This window comes from Zonotrichia albicollis, chromosome 4, assembly GCF_047830755.1.
Source record: "Zonotrichia albicollis isolate bZonAlb1 chromosome 4, bZonAlb1.hap1, whole genome shotgun sequence".
Lineage (NCBI taxonomy): Eukaryota > Metazoa > Chordata > Aves > Passeriformes > Passerellidae > Zonotrichia > Zonotrichia albicollis.
In genome coordinates, this window is record NC_133822.1 from 57,674,347 (window position 1) to 57,695,638 (window position 21,292).

General features: G+C 41.8%; 2 protein-coding genes across 9 annotated transcripts in view; one reads left to right on the forward strand and one right to left on the reverse strand.

The window, feature by feature from the left end:
* The window catches only part of DOCK4 (dedicator of cytokinesis 4), a 221,532-nt gene extending 204,197 nt beyond the window's left edge, over positions 1 to 17,335 (reverse strand). For 4 of the 5 annotated variants that reach the window (XM_014275935.3, XM_014275933.3, XM_014275934.3 and 1 more), the window contains exon 1: positions 17,195 to 17,335. In XM_014275935.3, coding sequence (XP_014131410.2) covers positions 17,195 to 17,231 — 37 coding nt within the window. In that variant the 5' untranslated portion in view covers positions 17,232 to 17,335. Of the gene's footprint in view, positions 1 to 14,904; positions 15,152 to 17,194 lie in introns of those variants that run through there. The other variant, XM_074539898.1, reaches the window with a different exon arrangement.
* The window catches only part of ZNF277 (zinc finger protein 277), a 59,980-nt gene continuing 55,937 nt past the window's right edge, over positions 17,250 to 21,292 (forward strand). For 3 of the 4 annotated variants that reach the window (XM_074539900.1, XM_074539899.1, XM_014275990.3), the window contains exon 1: positions 17,250 to 17,645. In XM_074539900.1, the coding sequence (XP_074396001.1) occupies positions 17,453 to 17,645 (193 nt within the window). In that variant the 5' untranslated portion in view covers positions 17,250 to 17,452. Of the gene's footprint in view, positions 17,646 to 17,737; positions 18,148 to 21,292 lie in introns of those variants that run through there. The other variant, XM_074539901.1, reaches the window with a different exon arrangement.

Below are 21,292 nucleotides of genomic sequence, written 5' to 3' on the forward strand. Positions count from 1 at the left end.
TCTATTGTAGGTATTACAGAATGCAATGGAAACAAAAACAGAAATGAGAGTTCATCAAGCATTTTCACAGCTTTTGCTGTACCTTCCTATTTCACTCTATCCACTCCACTAGGCCAAGCCTGTGGGAACACCAAATTCAGCCTTCCGATGCAATAGAAAAAAGCAGGAGACAACTTTTTCCCTTGACTGATGCATTTTTAAAGTGCAAGATATAAACAATCCATTGGCATTTACACTGAAACCAGAAGTAAATTATGATTTTTTCTAGTTTAAAATTTAGTGCACCCAAATCACTGCATCATGGTTATATGTCTTGACAAAAATGGGGCAAAAACTTTAGAAATCACGAGCAGCATTTAACGCATGAGAAGCCACAGAACAGCCATCCATTTTTGCTTTAGTTTTCATCAACCAACCACAGACGTAACTCCTGAACTATCTCAGTTATGTCAGATGAGACAAGTACACAAGCCTTCAGTCAGCAGTGCTAGCCTGCTTTTCAGAGTGCTGCTTTACAAACCAGGCACTGAGGTAATGTAATTTGGACGTAGCCAATGAGCAGAACAGTAGATGTGGGAATGTAACTCACTACTGAAGACTCCCCATTCAGCACCCCAGTTACATCGGGCTATTAAGGGATTCGTACTTAAAAGCATTTACCACTAGGTCTCAAAGATATATTTATGACTAGTGTTTCCTTTTATCCAGTTTTACATATTGAAAAGATATGAACAAAGACAAAGAATTTAAGCTGCTTGTTTTGAGAATTAAAGCTATATCCACACACTCCAACAGCACATTGACATTACCTGGATGTTTTCCACGGAGGACAGCCACCAGGCTCATGCAGAGCAGGAAAGCCACAGTGAGACTGAACACAATTACACGGCTGCCACTGAGTCTTGCAATCCTAAGTGTGGGAGCATGGCTGGGGAAAGCAAGCATGGAGCTGCAGAAGGCACCATCCTCTGTTCTTTTCCAACAAGCCCATGCTTGAATGGCTGATAAAAACTGAAATGACTACAAGAGTCACAAAGACACCCAAGTGGTCTACAGGACAGACCTTATCCTCACAATTTGATTTCTTTTTGTGAAAGGCAATGATGAGATGCCAGAAAACGAACAAAACCTACATTTGCAAAGGGAATGGAAAAACAGAAGCAGGTGGTCAAGTAGCTAAGCTGGCAGAGCATTTGGATGGCAGCCGAATGGCCTGAATTCGGTCTTCAGTAAGGTCACCAGTGTCTTCCACTACACACACAGCTGCACTACTTGAAAACTTAAATCATATTTGTGATAAGAAAACAGAAAGCACTTTCAAACACATATTTAAGATTTCAGAAGTGAACTATGTAAGAACAGACATCTAAAACATTCAACTACAATTATTAATTTTTATGAAACGTATTATTTTCAATAAAAAGTATGACAGTATGACAGCAGACAAACACTATAGGCATTCATCACACTTCAGCTGCACAGTTCATGATGATACAGACTCAACTCCTATCACTCTCTGCCACAGCCCCTTGTGATGATATTTTGAGCAGTACTGGTACACATGTACTCACACATGCTTGCCGTGTTTTCTAACCAAGAGTGCCTGCCAGCACACTGAAGGCTCACTCTACACAGAAACCTATTAAAATTAAAAAAAAAATAATTTAAAAGAAAAAAAATCCTGCAGTCAACCTTAGTTTAACAAAAAAACTGTCACTCATCACTTCCTACACTTCTGAACAAATACATACTCTTCATTTTATTTAATACATAGTATTTTTTAGTACACAAGTTCTACTAGTCTGTACTTTACTGACACCTCAGTAAAACACAGACTAGGAGAACTTGTGTACTAAAAAATACTATTTATTAAATGAGGTGAGAATACAAGGAATGGTAGTGTATTGTACAGCAAACAAAGCATTTCTTTTAAAGCCAAGTGAACGTGTAATTTAACCAAGACAACTTCCAAGTGGCGAAACCATACTTAAAAACTAATTCAACCTCGATTCCCAGCAGACACAGGACACTGACAGAATCCACTATCTTGGTAAAAAAGCATGAACATCTTACAGATGAGATCTGCAGTGTCTAATTCTTTCAACATCTACCACTGTCTCTGTCATTTGTAGGGCACACAGCGACTGAATCCTCAAGTTGCAGCTGAATGCTGCCTATTCCCAGCAAATTCACCAGCACCTCAGTGGATGGAGCACATAATACAGCAAACAGCATTACCCCCTGAGCTCTCAATTCAGTCACTTCTTTGGTCACAATTAAGTATTGAGCCAAAAGTTTCCAAGCAGCCTTCTGGAAATGGGAAACTGTGTATTTTCAGGAACAGTTTGTTCAGATAGCAGGGAGCCCTGAGCCAGAGGACGAGGACTTTGATTAGCCCAAAGCTCATTAGCTACATTCAAGAATCTCTCAGAGTCGTTATCTAGCAAACTAAAACCTGCATGACCTACAAACTAAGATAAAGACAACTGATTACAGAAAGCTCAAATCTGAGGTCCCTACCTAAAACCACACAGCTAACATGATTCCATGAAAATTCAAGCTGAATCAAGTACTGCAGAATCCTGACACGGTCTTGTTTCTGAAGAGTACTTTAGTAGGATCCAGTTAGCACCAGAAGTAATCTTATGTATATGGTTTCCAAACCGTAATCCCTGACAAACACATCATCCAGAAACACTTCCCAGATCTGCTTCTCCCACTGTCCTTATTCTGCAAGTTTTGCAGCAAACCTTAATTACAACTCCCCTACAACTCCTGGAAAGGCCGGCAGCAGATGCCACAAAACAGGCCATCAGTGGAGCATAAAAAAAGTTTCTTACAAACTTTTCCACACTTTCATTTATTTTTCTGCCTTTCACTATAGCCATAACTCCTCCTTACTCTCTGTGTCTGACTACCAGCTTTTTCTCCTTTAAGTTCATTAGTAAACCCTGATAAAACCACATGGCAGTTCTGACCTCGCTGCCCCTGCCTGTCACTTCACTTGCACTCCATAATCCCTCATTCAGTCTCTTCTGAAACCCAGTACCTTCAATTTTCTTCTGGGTCTGCCAAGCCTAAATTTGTAGGCACATGTGTCCAAGTCTCCCTTCATTTCCAATTCAAACTGCTACAATAACTTGCATCCATATTTACCCAAAAAACCTTCCAAAAATACAAATAAAATACACACTTCACGTGTTTTCAGGTCACATACTTCATGAATTATAGCAGCTCACCTTTGCAAGGTTAACAAGCAAAAGGTTTCTAAGTAAAAAGCAGTTTGCAAGTAACCACAAAACAATTAGCATTAGGTCTTTGCATCTCCACATAGCTGTGCAGGTAAATTTCTTTTTCCCATTAGGAGAAACTTTAGCCAATTTTGCCTGAAATTGACATTGTACAGAAAGTACAAAAAACATCATATTTGGGAGAAGCACATGGGTAAATTAAGCAGGGGGAAGGGTAGAAGTTCTGTTTCTAAGTCATTATTGTAGAAGATGTTAGAAGAGCCAAGTGCCAGCAAAGCCTGCCAAGTGCTATTCACCCACTCACACACGAGCATATAATGCTGCCTTGAGGAGAGCTTGACATGAGATTACAAAGCAAATTCTATGAAATTCTGCTCCATCTCTAAGCCTAAGAAATTCGAGGTATTTAAATCAGGTATGCCACGCTATTTGTGTGCTGCAGCATTTCACAGTAGCAGTGGCAGCGTTTCAGGGCTGTGTCTGAAGCCCCAGCATTCCTCTCACCTCCCCAGGGCCCCTGTGACATACCACAGGCTGCAGGAATGCCTCGTGTGTTCATTAAGTCAACATCCATACAGAACACAAATTTCTTTGTAGCTAGCACAAAATAACTAATACTAGGAAAAAGTAGAAGCGTTTTATGGCTGAACTACATACTGATGAATTTCTGGAGGTAAAGTTCTCTAGAGAGGAAGAAAAACGACTGCATCATGGAATTACACAGTATCCAGCCTTTGTAACTAAAAAGAAGCCGAACCAGACCTGCCCAAACAGCTTTCCTATTAAATATAGATCTGAGGAGACCAAGCTATTCCTTTCAAAACCACTTTTGCATTTCATCATGAAGTTGCCTTTTTATCTAATCTTCCATAAAGATATCACCCACCAAACACTTCCTTTTGCAAACTGATAGGGCAGAGTTGTCTAAAAAAACCAAAAAAGTAACATGCATACAGATGAAAAGGCTAAGGGTTATCTAATCTCTTTGCAAAAAGCAATGAAAACCAATGCCTGATAACTATTTGCCCCTAAAATTTTAAAGGTAGTTCAACAAATGAAGACTTCATGACAAAAGTAAATAATGACATTTTCAGACAAGTTACATATTTTAAGATCACACTATGGAACTCTTTATAAACAAAACCCTGGATACGAGCCAAACAACAATTATCAGACATGTGATAGCTCCTTTTTTCTCCTCCTCCCCTCCCAGTTCATTGTGGTAGGGCTGAACAGCAGGGACACACATATTGAAAACCTTGTGTGACAACTGGTCAAAAGCACAGTTAATAATTGCAGTATCACAAGCAAGGTGACTGACAATTTGAGGAAGCTGAGAAAAAAATATCCACAGTTTATGTATGGCATTCCAGTTCCTATTCTCATACATTTCTGTACATGAAACACACCCACTCCCAGAGGGTGTTTCAGATTTTAAAAATGCATTGAACACAGTAAAAGCCAGTTCATAACTAGACTAATTTAAAAGGGGAGAAGACACTGAAGAAAATGCCTCCAGTATGATGTTACATATGTGATGTCCCAGCTTTATAGCTACCATACCAGAAAAGTCATAAGGATGCTGTTTTGTATTTAACAGACACTGAGAATTCTGGTCCCAATAGACCACAGCCAAATCAAACAATTCCTCCTGTGCTGAAGGTTCTTGTTAAGTATCCAAAACTTATTTTGGTACAAAACAAACAATGCATAATTAACCAAAGAGTTTTCTCTAAGCTTGAGTCGTAGTTTTCAGACCTAAAATACTGACAGCCAGAAGTGAGACAAATGAGCTGGGTGACAGCAGAGCCAGAAGGGAACATGACTGTGGCCCAGGCACTCCACTGATGGTTTCCAGGAGAGCTGACACAGAAATAGCCACAGCAAGGAAGAAATGGGACAAGACTAGTAGAGATAGTTGGAAGAAGAAATTGCCAAGGCCCCTTCCTCAAATTTATTCCCAGTCTACGCTGACTGAAGAGGCAATGGCAATGCTTAAGAGCCATTATTCTGGAGAAGCAGCAGTTTTTATTCAAAGTTCTCATAACAATCACATTATTATATGTCATCATTATAAAATATTTATTATGAAGTATTTGCATAACATCAAACATTTTATTGTGAAATTGTCAAGTATCAAATATTGTTATTATATCAGGCAGAACTGTTAATTTTTTCTTTTGCTTATTTTGATTTTCAAATTAACCTTATGCTTACCTGCTTAAGTTCTGAATGCAGCAGTAGGACAAAGACTTCTCATAATTATGTTAGAAGGATGACATCTGTGCTCATTTTATTTTACTGTGTTATTTACATCTCACAGGATTCCTGATGTACATTTAGCAGTTCTCAGTTCTGTCACTTTCTACCTTTTTCCATAAGTTCTGCTCCATGGCATAATTTGACTAGTTTTACATCCACAAAATTGAAATTACATCTTTAGAGGGGTTTTTTTCTGATCTTGAGACACTCAAATTATTTTCGCAGCCTGCTAAGGGCTCACAAAAATCAATCTCAGCTTCATGTCCAAAACATATTTGGACAGTCCTGCTTGTTGCAAGGAAGACAAAATTTGAGATTGTAAAAACAGGTAGTTGCTCACAAGGTAGCTTCTAGAATAAGAAAGCACTTACTGTGCTTGGCAGAAACTTAAAATGTGTAAGAGTTTTATAACTAACAGTGGATTGTGTAAACAAAACACACACGAATCCAGACCAAGCAGCTGGATAAGGTGACATACATTTATCTATCAGTTTGTTACTTGCTCCTGCCCCATGAAAAGTGTGATATACTCTCAATAGGCCAACTAAATTCCTCATTAGGCTGCAGCTTTCTGTTACACCTCACCTGATGTGCCTGCAGGCACCAGCAGAGTGCTGGGGTCCTGCCATCCCCTGTGCTCCCAGCTGCACCCTCCCTCACTCCCCCCACTCCGGCAGACTATCCAAACCCAGCTAGAGGTGCTGATGCACTGTAAATACCTCCTTGCCAAAAAAGTGATTTGCTTCCAGCCAGATCAGCTCTCTCAATTGCTCATCAGAGAAGCTGTTACAAAGACATGGGGGGAAGCACATGGCCAGAGCTGGGTGAGCCCCAGAGCTGGCCTGGCCGTGGTCAAGGTTCCCAGACAATTAAATTCTGCTTGATATGCTATTCTGAGTTTCCTGGATTACTTTAACATTTGGTAGGGTAGCTGTGCATACTCATATGCTACACAAAACCTGCTATTTGTAGCCTGCAGAGTGCTTTTTAAGGTTTTGCATAAGGCACACAAAAACATAAATGGTATTTTACAGAGGTTATTAACAAGCCAAATTTATGATGGCTCAGCAAACAATAAATCCACTACACAGACTAACCAAAAGATCCTAACTTGCCAGTTTAAGAGTCCATTCAGTACTTATCAACTAAATAGGTTTATTCTGGACCTTTGCCTCTCTGAAAAGAGGCATCTCCTCATCAGCCCAGTCCCTTTCTATTTGGTCACTGTTTTGATGGGAAACTCAAAAAGAGGCAAAGCACACTGATAATGACCACAGATTTCCATCATCTGTACAACCATATTTGCATGTCAATTATGAGGCTGTTAACTGGCTGCTCAAAAAGAGCTAGAGGCAATATTTATCAATATAAATCCAAACACATCTTTGTAAGAATCATGATGAAAACCAATGCAATTTTTCTAATGTTGCAGCTGCACTTTTCCTATTTACTAGGTTACATTTTTCAGATTAGATTGGGAAAGCAGGGACCAACATAATTTGTGCCTACTTGACAGATACACTTTATCTCAGCCATTAAAGATGTATATTTAATACGTGTATTAAATGGCAGCAGTATTAGAGGCACTGCTATTCAAGTCCCAGCCAATTTGGCAGAATCAAGTCTTAGCAGAAGTGAAAAAAAGGAATACTTTTCTTTGCATGCAAACACATTAAAGATTAACAATTTTCAGTCTTAAAGGCTTCCCCGGGAATTTTCTGAATGTAAACAAGCAAGAGTACACTTAAGCTCAAAGATACAAAAGCAATATATTCAGTCCAACACTGAGCAACAGAGAGGTAGGAACAGCACGACTGCCACTGCTCATCCTTCATGCCACCAGGAAGCCAAGGCTTTTTATCAAGAAAACAAGTTTGATGTGTTGCTTCTTGAAGCACATTTTAATTGCTCAGGTTGAGATACAGCTACTATTCATATTTTTTAAAAAATAAAACAATAGTGTTTTCTAGAAGCAACCACTGAACAGCAGCTTAAAAGAAGTAACACTCCAGGCAATTATGGAATAAGTGATTTCCATGTCACCATGTCTGAAGCTGCAGAATCCATTACCTCAGATTCCTCAGAATATTGCTCACCATGTTACGTTTCCAAACACTATCTCCAAAGAAGATTAAACTCGAAAACCAACAGCTGTCTCACATTCAAGAACATCACATATTTGCCTGGAAAAACACATTATTTTGGTATTTTACATATTTTCAGCATCTCTTACAATGCTTTTTTAATTAATTGGTGAAAAGAAATTGTCTTTGGATAATTAAATCATTATGAAAAGCTTAACTTGTCTGTTGTCTTTTGTCTTCCAATTTAATCTGAAAAAAACTAATCAAAATTTAAGTGATTTAATTGAGCTTTCCAGTAATGAAAACAACTAGAGAATCTGTAATTTGACATGCTTACTATTACCACTGGCATATTTCACCAAGACAAATAAAATGGCAAAATATGTGCAGGCAGATATGCCTGCCCTTACTTCACCTATTTCACCTGGCAAGCAACAGGAATAAGCCCATTTGTTCAACACAGCTGAGAAGTTAGAACTAATGACCCAATGAGAAAAGAGGATATCAATATGATGTTGCTTTGACTTACAATCAGATAGTAATTTTTTTCTGATCGCGGTAGGTGGAAGAATAGAGGTTACAAACCCAACAGAGAACTGACATGTGCTTCTTACACTGAAACAGAAGAACAGGGATCCTCTGTTTTCCACCTTAGGATTTCCTCTGTTTTTGTCCTAAGCGTTACAGACCAAAAAAAAGGAAGGAAGCTAGGGGCAGGGGGCAAATGAAGAGGAACAGGGAAGAAACAGATAAGTTAAGAATGTTTAAGAAGTTTCCACTATTAACCACAAATAACAGAGCAGCTCTGCCAACTGTTGTCCATTAAATTGTTTCAAAAATACAGACTTTATCAGACTAAGAAGAAACAATCTTAACACCAGAAGGAGCACTTCTAAATCCCCTGCAAAGACACAAACTGCATGTCAAGCTCTGTATTCTCTTTGTACTGACAGGCCTAGTACAGACATGAAGAAAGGAACCATGCAGCCTAGGAAAAGAGGCATATTCCTCAAAGTTACAAAATATTATCCAACTTTATTTCTTATCAAAACTACCATTATCACTTACCAAAAAATAGCATTTACAGCCTGTGGCCCATCTCTTTCCTGCTTAGTTTCAAGCAGCATACCTCAGAGCTGCACCTATATGCCTGAGAGTGCTCCTCAGAGCTTTATCACTATGAACCACAGAATCCATAGGTACCTCTGCTGACATTTAAGTCACCCCATGCTATATTTTTCTCCAAAAGATAAGATAATGCACTTAAAACCCAATAGCCATCTTCACACAGGGCTTTTCTCAGAAGAAAAAAAGTTAATAGTCTTTATTTGATAGGTAACATCACCTACAGAAGTATGAATGCTACCTTACAAAAACACAACTACTGCACACTTATATAGTCTATAACACAACTCCTGCTTGATCAAGGATATAGCTGTTACCCATTAGGTTTCTATAATAAAAACAATGAAATAATAGAAGACTGCACTCAGGGCATGGAACAAAACAAAGCATCACAAGTACTGGTGTATCCTGTCCCAACCTGCCCAACATCTTGTACATACTCACTTCACTACACTACTCAGGAGAAAAGCTAAAATAAGACTTTATGGAGTAATCATTTAATTTCTGCACTGTAACCTGTAATTAAAGAGTTGCAAAAGAATAAAAAAAAAATTATGTAATACCATATTATGTAGTAAATTATTTATAATAAAACAAAATGCCTTGCTCTAAAAACAATGAAGGAGAATTTCATCATTTCTATTATGGAAGAGTCCCTATTACGCAGTTATAATGCCTCGTCCACAGTGTATGTAGATTCTCACTTACTACATGGTAAGTATTCATGAAAATGCTTCAGTATAGACCCTTATTTTGCACTTCTAAATAAAACTCAGAAATCATCATTTCAGTACAAACATCAACAAAATTCAAATCAAGAAATCCCAAGCAACGGATTTCAAATGGCAGCACATTTCTTCTCTGCTACAGAAAGGACTGAACAAGCACATGATTTAGCTACTGACTGCATTAGAGCAGCCACCACCTCCTTCCAGAGCCTTGAAAGCACGAAAACACACACTTGAAATCCAGTAACACAAAAAGCAGAACTGAAATAAATTTATTCCTCAAACAACTTAACTAAGACTTGGTAATTAACAGCTCCATTTTCAGTTTTATTACCTCATCTACTAGTGTGGTTTTGTAAACAAAAACGATAAAGAAAACAAAATTCTTTGTACTGAGTAAACACACCTTACTCACTTTTAGTTGAAGTGATTTCAGTAGTTACTATTAAAGTAGATAAATAATTGCATTTGAATAAAAAAAAAATCAGTTGACTTGGTTTCTTAACTGGAGAAAAATGAAAGGTGCAATCAGTATCAGCAAGGAGTTTTTTCCTACAGTAAGACTTTTCATTTTTTTAATACTGCAAAACTAATTTTTATCCTACTTTCTTATTCCAAACAACAACAAAAAAAAAAAAAAAAAAAAAGAAAGAGCAAGCACAATGCATTACAGATTGCAAAATCCAAGCTTGTTTCTTTGTCCCTATAGCATAGGTGACTTTCACAGCTCCCCTATTCACCCATGAGCATCTGGAAGTTAGATCAGCACTATTTCTAAACAAAACATTTCAGGTGCCCAAAAATGCAAAGTTGACAAGTTACCATATCATCTTTAAGCTATATAACTGGGAACATAAATTCTGAGTAACCAGAAAAATGCATTATGAAGAGAAACTCAAGCAGCTGACTTTGGTCTCTTGTCACAGTAAAGATCTGAAAAACACATTCCTTTAAACATAGAAATGCTAACTAATGGCAAACCATTGTGGCATCCAAGCATCTTTGGTTGCTTATCATGCTGTGCTTCTCATAAAAAGATCTGCTTCTGCTAGTGACTACAGTTCCTAAATTTCATCTCTCAAACCTGTCAAGCAGGGCGCTTCCAACAGGCATGTGAGAGAAGGGAAATTTGGGAGTCAGTGTGGCTGACAAATGGAATAAATAGCATCAAAGAGAAGTGCCATTCAGTAAAGAGAAGAAGCAGAAATCATCAGCTGACAACTACAGGATGGAAGGAGGGCTGTCTAGACAAGCGTGTTCCGGAACAGGATCTGAGGGATTGATCAGCAGCTCCCCGCTGAACGTGACTCAGTGCAGCGCTGCTGCAACAGTTATGAAACAAATGGCACACCAGAGTGACAAGCAGACAGGACACGGCACCTAAAGCACACACTAAGATTCTCATGCTTCACCTGAGAAAGTTTCCCTGCCCAGTTTTGAACATGGATCAATTGGTGATAGATAAGAACAGTTCATTTACAAGGAAAGAATGAAATAACTGGAGCTACTTCGTACAAAGAAAAGTCCTGGCAAGTCTTCATGTATACCTAATTTTACATTCAAGAGGAAAACTGAGTGCTCAACACTTACTAGGTAGTGAAATTGCTAAGTATTGACTACAGAAGTTGCAGATGATCTGCTTTCAGCATTTTAAAAAACATATTGGCAAACATGCTCCAGAAGTGACAGCTAGAATTGACCTGGCCTTGAGAAAGCAGTATAGATTAAATCTCTCAAAACTCTTCCTAAACATTTTTCTACATTTCTGTTGATCATCTTCAGGAAAAAAGCAACTTGAAAAGCAATCCTCTGTATTACATTATGCTAGAAGCTTTTAAGACATATTAAATGCATGTGACAAATAAATAGAGACATTTCCCACCAGGTTAGTCACCTGGCTTCCAAATCACTGGGAAGTGGATGATGGTCACCTCAAAGTCATTCTGCCCAGCTCCTCACAAACAGATAGCAAGAAAATGAAGAAAAGCAAAAGGTTACTCAATGATGTACAGTTCCATGCAAAAAAAATCCCACAGTAACAAAAGAAATTCCATGAAATTGAAGCAAAACTTCTGCATTTCAACCCTTCTGTGAAAAACCAGGCTTTGATGGGTTACCAAGTTTGTTTCCTTGTACTTTCACAGAACCAACAAATCCAGTTAAAAGAAAAAAAAAACCACACACAAAAAAAACCCCAAAACACAAAGTCTTTAAAAGCCAAAGAAATGAAGTAACACATTCCCCAAGGGTGCAAACTGTCTGCTCAAAGTGCCTTGTCTCAGTTGCTGAATACATTCAAGTGTCACAAATGATCCAAGCAGTCAAATGCTCTCCTCAGGATTTTCCCCGATCCCAAAACTCAAATTACAGAGAACTTTATAGTACAAAACCTACATACTGAATTACACTCAAATTTGTAATTAGCTGGGAACGATGGAACATCATAGAAAATATTGTACAAGGCTGCAAACGTGAAACCCAATTTTATTCTGAAGTTTCCTTTCTGGGTGCAGGTTAGGGAAGCAGAGAGATGAGTCAATGGCAGACACTCTTGCAGCAGTGCAAAAGCTGCTGAGATCTGCATGGTAGGAGTCCAGTACCCAATTATAGCTGCCTTGACAGAGAAGTTAGTGACTCCATCTCATGCTGCCTGAGTGTGCAGAAACAACCACACATTACATTAGCCTATGTTAGATTAAAAAAAACAAACAAAATCTCCTTTTCCACAGGGAGAACACAGTCTCACCTTCATGGCTTACATCATTTAATTCACCATTGTTCTATCACATTTTTGATAAACCCAGCCCAGCTAGTAGCCTCACAAACCCAACAGTGAGAATTGTGGTGAAAAACCCTCAATACAGCAAAAGCGGAAGAAAGAGTGACATCAGTATACAGCTAACCATGAAATCACCACCAGAAATTTTCCTCAGTAGCTCCAGATATGTAGAGAATAGGAAAAAATTGGGTCTCTGAAGGGCACTATATATCATGCTAACAAGCCAGCCAGCTCTGAGCTGTCCTTGGGAAATAGTGAAGACATTAAACACATTGCAGAGCCATAAGGAAGTCTACAGATTTTTGGAGGCAGCTTTTTAAAATTAGTTTTAAAACCTTGATTTAGCCTTATTTCGCCACCTAATTTGCCTGGTCTAAGACTATTCTTATGACCCAAAATTACTTAATCTGAACTTCATGTTCTGTACTCCAACAGTCAGCAGGTTTTTTTGCCCAAAAGCTGCAAGTTGAGATAATTCCAGTTTTTAAACACATTGAAAGTTACTGCTTATATAAAAGACTAGAAAAAGTATCACCTTTATTTGACTGACATACTAAATTGATATAAAAGCCTCCATGACAAATGTGTCATGTATCAAAAAGTTCCTATAGAAAATGTGTGGGTCTCTGATCTCAGATAGCTGGAACTGGGGGAATATTTCATAATGGTCTCCCACTGTCCCAGTGAGGCAAAGGGAGCACTGGTGTCCTGCCAGCCTCATTCTTGGAGCCCCATGGTACCTCACCTCCACTTGGTTTCGAGTCACCAGCCATACAGTTACAAGCTGTAACTAGAAAGCAAAAATCACCCTTCAACTGCCCCCATTCAAATGAACCCACAAATACATTATATTTTGCCCTGCCTTAACTCCCAATAGTTATTTAGACAACTTGATAGAAGTTTTGGATATAGCCCATTTTCCGTGAATGTATTAGTCTGAGACAAAAATACAAAGTGAATTCCACATAGAAATGTGAGGCACAATTAATGGAGAGGAATGGAGGAAATAAGGCTTGATTAAGACTTTATTTGTATTGTTTGAAGAGGCACACAGGAAAAGCAAATGAAGTGTTTATGTTTAACAAAACACATTATACCATGCTATTGACAGAGCTACTGTTGAGCTAAACAAACCAAGTTCATTTACAGTAAAGTTAGTGCAGCCAGAAAGGGGATTGCAGCATGGAGATAAGGATATCTTTGCTATCTTTCAACAGGACTGTTAGCAAGACTAGTTTGGCTGCAACTCAGAACAGGACACAAGCCAATTGATGTGGCTTTTGTCTATGTGCAAGTCAATACTGCTCCTGTGATCAACTAATAGGCCTCTGTCTTTTTCCTCTTTGAACCTCAGCTTACAGCACAAAGCCATTTGAACCTTACACTTCTCCATCTATAAACTAGGAGATGCCCAAACTTCATGGCCCTCTCAGGCACGTTTATGGCTTAACCACACTAAAAATATCAATCACTATTTCAGCTTGGCAGAGTTAAAATGGTATATTTTGCCATACAGCACCTGGAATACCATTCTGCTTATAAATTGAGTGATACATTCAGCAACCATTTTTAATTAGTCTCCTTAGTTAATCTTTCCACCTTAATCCAAAAAATGCCTTCCAGAGAAATGCTGAGAAACTTTGTGCTCAGTGAAAAGGGTAAATCGCCTACTTTGCAGAAAACACAACTGCACCCTTACAGATTCAGGTAAATCAAAGAAAACACATGATATGGCAATATGCAGATCTGGTGAGACAAAAAGAAAAACAGATATCCTGAATATAGAGGATGAAACAGAATTTCTATCTTTACTCCAAACAGCAGCTACAAAGTAATTATTTAGTCCAGTGATTTATGCATTACAGCTAAAATTTTCTAATACACACCAACCAGTAAAAGTCACTTTTGAAAGCTACACTAACTGCTTTGCTGCCTGCAGAGCATCCAAAGCTAGGCAATCTTAAATTATTCATCTTAACAAAGCATTTGATGCTGGTTCTAAACAATATAAGTCATTGGTTGGACTCTATGATATTGGAGGTCTTTTCCAACCTAAATGAATCTGTGATTCTCTTGGGTTCTGAACTCACATAGATCAGCATATGGTATTCATGCAAGCCAAATCCATTTGACATCTACCACATTTAAACATATTAACAGCAAAAAATAATCTTACCTCTCCTACCCTTTAATCAGCATCCTTTGTGCTAAATACTCCACATAACTGACCTCAGGATCCTTGGTACAATGCCACCACAGCTGAAGGTCTGACTCAAAACATACGCAATTTCAAAGTAAATATACAGGCTTAACCTTCTGTTGTGAAAATACAGATATCCAAACCCAAACAAAGCAAGTTCGCAATATTGCAGAAATATTCCTATTTCACTTTTAGCATCCTGATGGATAATACAACATAACTGACAAAATCTGCAGCTTTGGAAATAAAAACACACAACTGTAGTATAAAAGGTGGCATACAAATTTGCAGTAGTGTTTTCCTCACAGCAGCATGAATGTCTACAATGAAATGAACAAGCAGTGTGTCTGCCTATTAGTAAATTAACTGTGAGTTAAGCAACACGCTCAGTGAAAAAAAATCAACCAGATATTATCAATAGCTAGCAGGCAGAAGTTAAAAAAATTATAGAAGAGAATGCTGTGACTCGTATTACCTGTCCCTCAAAGTGGGACCAGTCAGGCTGTGCCAGTAAGCAGCAGCCACCTGGTACCAGCAACCCTTCAGTGCAACCAGGTGGCTCTTGTCTGGTTATTCATCCATTTTGGCATCACAGTAGAAATGTGCAGCACACAGCATGTGCTGCAGAATTCAGACTGAAAATGCAGATGAGGTCTGATGTTGATGCAAGTGCTGAGCTCTTTGCATAAAGGATGCATATGCTTGCTTCAACTAATCAGGATTCTCAAAGGCGTTTCCTAACACACCCATTTTTCCAGAGCAGATAAACATACAAGTATGAAAATAGCTGTTTGGAAATGTAATAATTCTATCAGCAAAAAAAACCCCAAGAACACATAAGTTGGTCTATGGTGCAAAATGCAAGTTTGATTTATGAGGTTCACTTCACATAAAGTTTAAACAATTATGCAGCAAGATACAAGCCCTCCTCCTGCCTCCCCTCCACAGCTATGTTGTACAATAGCTTACAGGGTAATTGGGTGTGAAGATTTTGCAGACAGCACTCATCACACAGGTGAGTGAGCACACAGCATAAAAAGCAGTCCAAGAGAAAAATTAAATTTCTTTAGGTTAGTATTTCAACAGTTTGCAATAGTCATATTGAACTATAATATCATTCCCATCCAAGGGGTACAGAGAAAGCAATTTGAACAGTGGCTTTTTGTTACTATCTTGAATAGCCTTTGGAAGCCAAATCACAGAAAACCAGGAAATGAATTTAAATAAGAATACGCATCGTTTGGGTGACTATATTATATTTGCACAAATAAAGACAATCTTTGTAGTGGGCCACATTTTCTGGTTGATGCAAAGGAAACTCTCTGTTGAGAAATTGCAACTGTATCTCTTTAGCAGGAGTAAGATTTCAGTGGCACCAGCTGTGGTAAGCAAGGTAGAGCTGAAGAGCAATTCAATTCACCTCTAAGTACCAGAAAAGGGTTACTAAACGTAGAAAAGCTTACTTAAGGGATATCTCTTAATTGTTTAGCAACGATGAGATAGTTATTCAAATAGGGGGAATAGTTTAATCTGGTTTTTTCAGTATAAGAAAGATAGTGGTTTTTAGCTCATATATGGGGGCAGGGGGAGAATGCTTTCAGTTGTGAAATAGCACACTAGGATCAAAAATAAAAATAAACAAGAAACAGACAGAGAGGAGGGCTGCAGCTTGAAATACTTGACGGCTAATATCCAGCATGCCATTCCAGGGAGTCCCAGAGTGATTTTTAAGCCTCTTGCCCATCCTTGTAAAGAAAGGCGGGTGGCAGGATTAATCAATATCTTGCAACCCAGCTGTGACCCGACAAATAAAGAAGTCAAGAAAAAAAAAATCCCATCGATGATCTGTGTCATTTAGCATTCGGAGGACGGCAACATCTGGGCTCAACTCCAGATGGGACGGAGCGGCCCCGCGCTCTCGGCTCGCCACAGCGCTGCTATACACACACACACAAAGGAGGGCTCCGCGCTCCTCCCGCTTTTCTCCAACACGAACAACTCCGCGTTCAAACGCGACGTAAACACACGCAGAGCTGCCTACTACGCCGGCAGGTCTGTCCAGCAGTTGAGCGACCCCCGTGTCAGAGGGAGCTATTGTCCGGGACCAGCGGCCGGCGCTCACCGGGTGTTAGCGTAGGCGGTTCCAAGAAAAATAAAATCACTGCGAGCCTCTCCGACCGCTCCGCAAGCCAAACCCGCGGGCTTCAGAGCCCTGCACCGGGCAGAGGGGAGCGAACAGGCGAGGCAGCGCGGCTCCCACAAGCGACACTTTGTCTGGCTTCCAGCGAAGCAGCGACAAAACCCCCGACGCGCGAACAATGCCCGCGGCCCCGTCGCCGCTCCTTGCCGAGCCGGACACCGTCTCCCACCGGGTCTCCGCTCTCAGCAATGTTTTTTAGGCTGCTTTGTTCCCCGTGAAACGCCAGCCTTTTCACCCAGCGCCGGTGGGGAGAACCGAGCGCCCGCCTGGGAGACTGGGGACCGGCCCCTGCCCCATCCCCTGGCAGCAGCGGGAGACGCCGGAGCCGCGGCTGGGGCACCGGCCGCTCTTTGTTGTGCCCCCGGGAAGGGGCCGCACCCCCGTGCCCCGACGGGACCTGGGCTCCCAGCGCAGCGCCCACACGGGCAGGGCGCTGCCTTCGCTCCAGCGGCAGAGACGGCAGCAGCGCCCCGCGGGGCGAGCCCGCTGTGCCCGGGATGCGCTCCCCGCCGGCAGCGCCGCTCCTCGCCCCCGCGCTGCCCCGCTCGCCTTCTCTTACACTCACCCACGCCGTACTTCTCGTGCTCCGTGGGTATCCACATGCTCGCGGCGTGCGAGCGCCCGTTCCCCCGCCAGCCCCTCCGCCGGGAGCGGCGCTGGCCGGCAAGCGCGTCCGCTGCCCGGGGCTCCCGCCGCGCTCAGCCGCGGCTGCCCGGCCCCAGCGGCGAAGGCATTGTTCGGGCGGGCGGACTGACTGAAGCGCGCTCGCCGCCAGCCACTTATATTCCCCGTCCCGCTGCACGCCGGGGAACGTAGTGCCTCGATGCGGCCGCGCCCCTCGCCGCCCGCGGCCGCGGAGAGACTACGAGCCCCGTCTGGCCCCGCGCTCCCCGCCGGGGCGGAGCGGAGCGGGGCGGGGCGCGGCTCCCGGGGCCGCCCCGCGCCGGGCGGGCCGAGCGGCGGCAGTGGCGGCATGGCTGAGTCCCGAGGGGCTGCGGGACCGGCGGCAAGGGGAGGTGAGTGCCCTGCGGGAGGCGTGCGGGTCTCAGGCTGCGCTCCCCCGTTCCGGGATCCCGCACGGACGGTGGGACGGGGCTGGCGCAGCCTGGGATGGGGAGCGGCGGACACGTGTGCGGCAGCCGGGAGCCCCAGGGCCTGGCGCGGTGGACTCGCTTGTCGCCCGTCGGAGCGGGGTCTGCAGAGAGCCACGGACAGCGCCGTGCCCTCGTCCCGCTGCTTACAGCGACCTGAGTCGCTCTGGTCCTGCTGGTGCCCGTCCTTCCGCGTTTGGCACACGGAACTGCGGGGACAGGGAGAGTTTCCAGCCGCGAGTCGGAGTGGAGAGGGGGCTGATGCCGGCAGCGCGCCAGAGCGGTGGGACACGGGGCTGATGGTCCGGGGAGCATTTTGCCTCCTCACATAAATCTGTTTGTCACCGCACATCGCACAGTGCAAAGCCGGCGGTGCACAGCGAGGAGCACAAATGGTCCGTGGGGAATTACTGCAGGGATAAGCCAGGTGCCGTAAGCAGCAAGAGCAGCAGGGTTTGGGGTTTGTGTGCTTGTCGAGAGGTTTGTATGTCTGTCTGCACCCTCCTGGAAGGAGCTTAGGTAGAGCTCACTGTGGGTAAAGCGCAAGAAATCCTCAGGCTACACTGGTCCTTCTAAGAGAAACCTGAGTGTTTTGAGGCAGGAGCAACAGCTTGGGTTATATCTTCTGATCCTGTGGAAAGGCACAGGCAGAAAAAAGGGAGAAAAACAATGGTAATGATGCTACTTTGCCGGGCTTACCAGGTACAAGTTGTCTCTAAAATGAGTATATCTGGTTTTAGAAAAGTGTTCTCCAATGAAATCAATATTCTGAAGTGGTATCTAGAGGTTTTATGGGGTTTTTTTTGTTTGATCCAAATGAAAAAAGTACTTTAATGTTTTTGTAGAGAGTAGCTTTCAGTTTAGGTTGACTTTAACTTCTACTGTCAAGTCATTAATAGCGTGAAGGACACAATGAAAGGAAGTCATGTACAAGGAGGCAGTTTCAAACCTAGAGTTAGAGCACTTTTATTCTGTGTTTGGGCCTTTGATAGTGAGTGGTCTTTCAAGTGGCATTTGTGTTGTTTGTCTAGTATGTGTCCTTATTCTATTCATAAAAGTAATATCAATTTATGCTAGTAGTTAGAGCAGTACTCTTGCCTTATTTCTGTGTTCCATTATGTTGGCATGAACCTCATACATGAAAAGCCAGACCCTTTTAGAGCATTGCCCCACTGGTGTAATTGCACCCAGAGGCAAAGCTGTGCTGTTCTAACTATTGGAAAGAACATGTGCCTGAGTCTGTGCAACTTTTCTGTGTATACATTGGTCTGTGTGCTAGAGATGATGAGGTTACCCTGAGGTTTTTTCAGATAACTCTTCTAAAGATATTGGCACCAGTTCAAAGAAAAAAAGGAATTTTTTGGAGGAAAATGGAAATTCAGAGGCCTGTGCTGTTTTCTTTTTACTGAGCACAAACACTCTTTGAAATGACTAGTGGACTTTCTCTGTCTTTGCTCCCAAACTCACTTTGCATTTCCTGGCACATCATTTGGAGTCTCTAGGTAATGAAAAATGTAAAAATCACTGTTGAGAATCAAAATAATAGATGTCAGGCTAAATTAACTTTTATGTCAGCCTATAGACTTTCATGTCCATCCAGGTGCTTCATCTCCCCATAAGACAGGTCTGCCAGCATGCTGGCTGGGAGTCATAAAATTGTGCTCCAGCCTTGTAACTGCTGTCTCTCATGTTAACCATGACTGACTTCAGCATTAACAATCTTCCCTTGGACAAAGGCAAGCATGTCCTGTAGCTCAAGCAGCCTTTTCAAAATTATTTGTTTGCAACACACTTACTTAGGGTCAAGAGATCTTAAGGGTATAAATCACATTTTCGATGGGCAAATAAATACCCCACCCTAATATTTATTATTTCTCTTCCTCTGAACAAAATCTTTATTTGTTGAGAGGTTTAACTTTTACAGAACTATTCTTGTACTTGCATGTGCACCTGAGGTATGTCACTTACTTGGAGGCAGCATCTAGGAAAATTAAATAATATACTATTTCCTGGCATGCTGATTCTATTTACAGGAAAACCTGTGGTTTTATATTCTAATCCAGGACAGTGTTGCTTTCTAGTTAGTTCCTTCCAGCAGCCTTCACCAAGTGGCTTTTAATAAATATATCGCTGTCCACAGTACAGTTTGTTCAGTCTGCATATCAACACTTCTTGCAGCATCTGTCAAAGGATTTTAAAATGAGTATTTTTTCTGGAAGTGTGTCTTTCATTGTTGCATCAGTAGTCTGACAGTTACAGTTTCCTACTCAAGGTCTTCTTGTGCTCAAGTGCTTTTGAACACGTGCTGCTGGGGTGCGCCATGTCCAAGCACAACATGTTTGATTCCTTCCATGTATTTCTCTCATACTCCATTTTTAAGAATATTCAGTTGCTCTGGAAAACAAAAGTTTGACTGGTCTTGCACGTCTACTTTTTTTTTTTGTTGTTCTACCTAGAGGATATCCGGTGAAAGCTGGTTCATTCCTGAAAGTACGGCCATTACTTCTTTTGCTCAACTCTCTAAGTTTTGTTAAGGATGCTATTAGAGCTGCTCAACGCAGTGGGCTCTGGAGTGCAGGGTTTTCTCTTTCCTGGTCACTGACAGGCAGTCCCATGTATGGAAAAGAATTCTCCATACAGGTTAATGGATGCATTCCTTGTTACATTCACAAGCACTCCCATGTTCACAGGCCACTTCGTGTATCAGTGCAGGTTCTTAAGTCTGTTTAAGTCCATTTCATAAAGTATACAAAATTTCCTTATCACCTTCTGATCCCGTCCACAAACACCCTCAAAAATACCATAGTACATATGATAGTCACACATTTCCCCTTTCCTATCAGTGACAAAAGTTCATCTTGACCCTGCTCAAGTATGTGTGAGTAGTTCCTTTAATGCCATTAGTTCCCATATTGGCAGAGACAACTTACTGTCTGTTTTCACGTGCTCATAATCATTTGTGTGCAATCTACCATGTCCCTTGTTAGTTGTTGTTTCTTTTATACTGATTAGTCCTTAACCAAATAACTGATGGACTAGATGCCTTCCCAGCCCCTACTTCCTTACACTACCACTCCTATTCACATCAGGCTGAGTCCTTTACTTCTTTCCTCTCTAAAATACCCACAGAATGCATGGTGGTGAGTGGGGAGCTGCTGGCTGCTCGTGTCTGTGGATGAAACCTCCAGCAAGGGGGCAGAGCAGCCATTGCCCCTGAGCACAGAGCAGCCATTGCCCCGAGCACAGATCTGCCCCCGAGCACAGAGCTGCCCCTGCTCATCTCCTCATTCTGGAGAGACCCTCAGACCCTGGCCCGATGAGCAGCCCACGTGTATCTGCCCATTTCTGTCTGATGGGTTTAGAGGTTGATGTCCTCTCAGTACCCTTCCTTGAAAACCCCCACCTGTTCCAAATGGTCACACATGGGGTTGCATCCTCATTGTTTTCCCACAGGGCACTTGGAAGCATCCAGAATACCACTGGTGATTTCTCAGGTTATGTCTTTGTGTGCAGTAGAGGATTGCAAGACCTGAGGCTTCCACCATACTGCAGATTTTGGGCAGAGAGAGAAG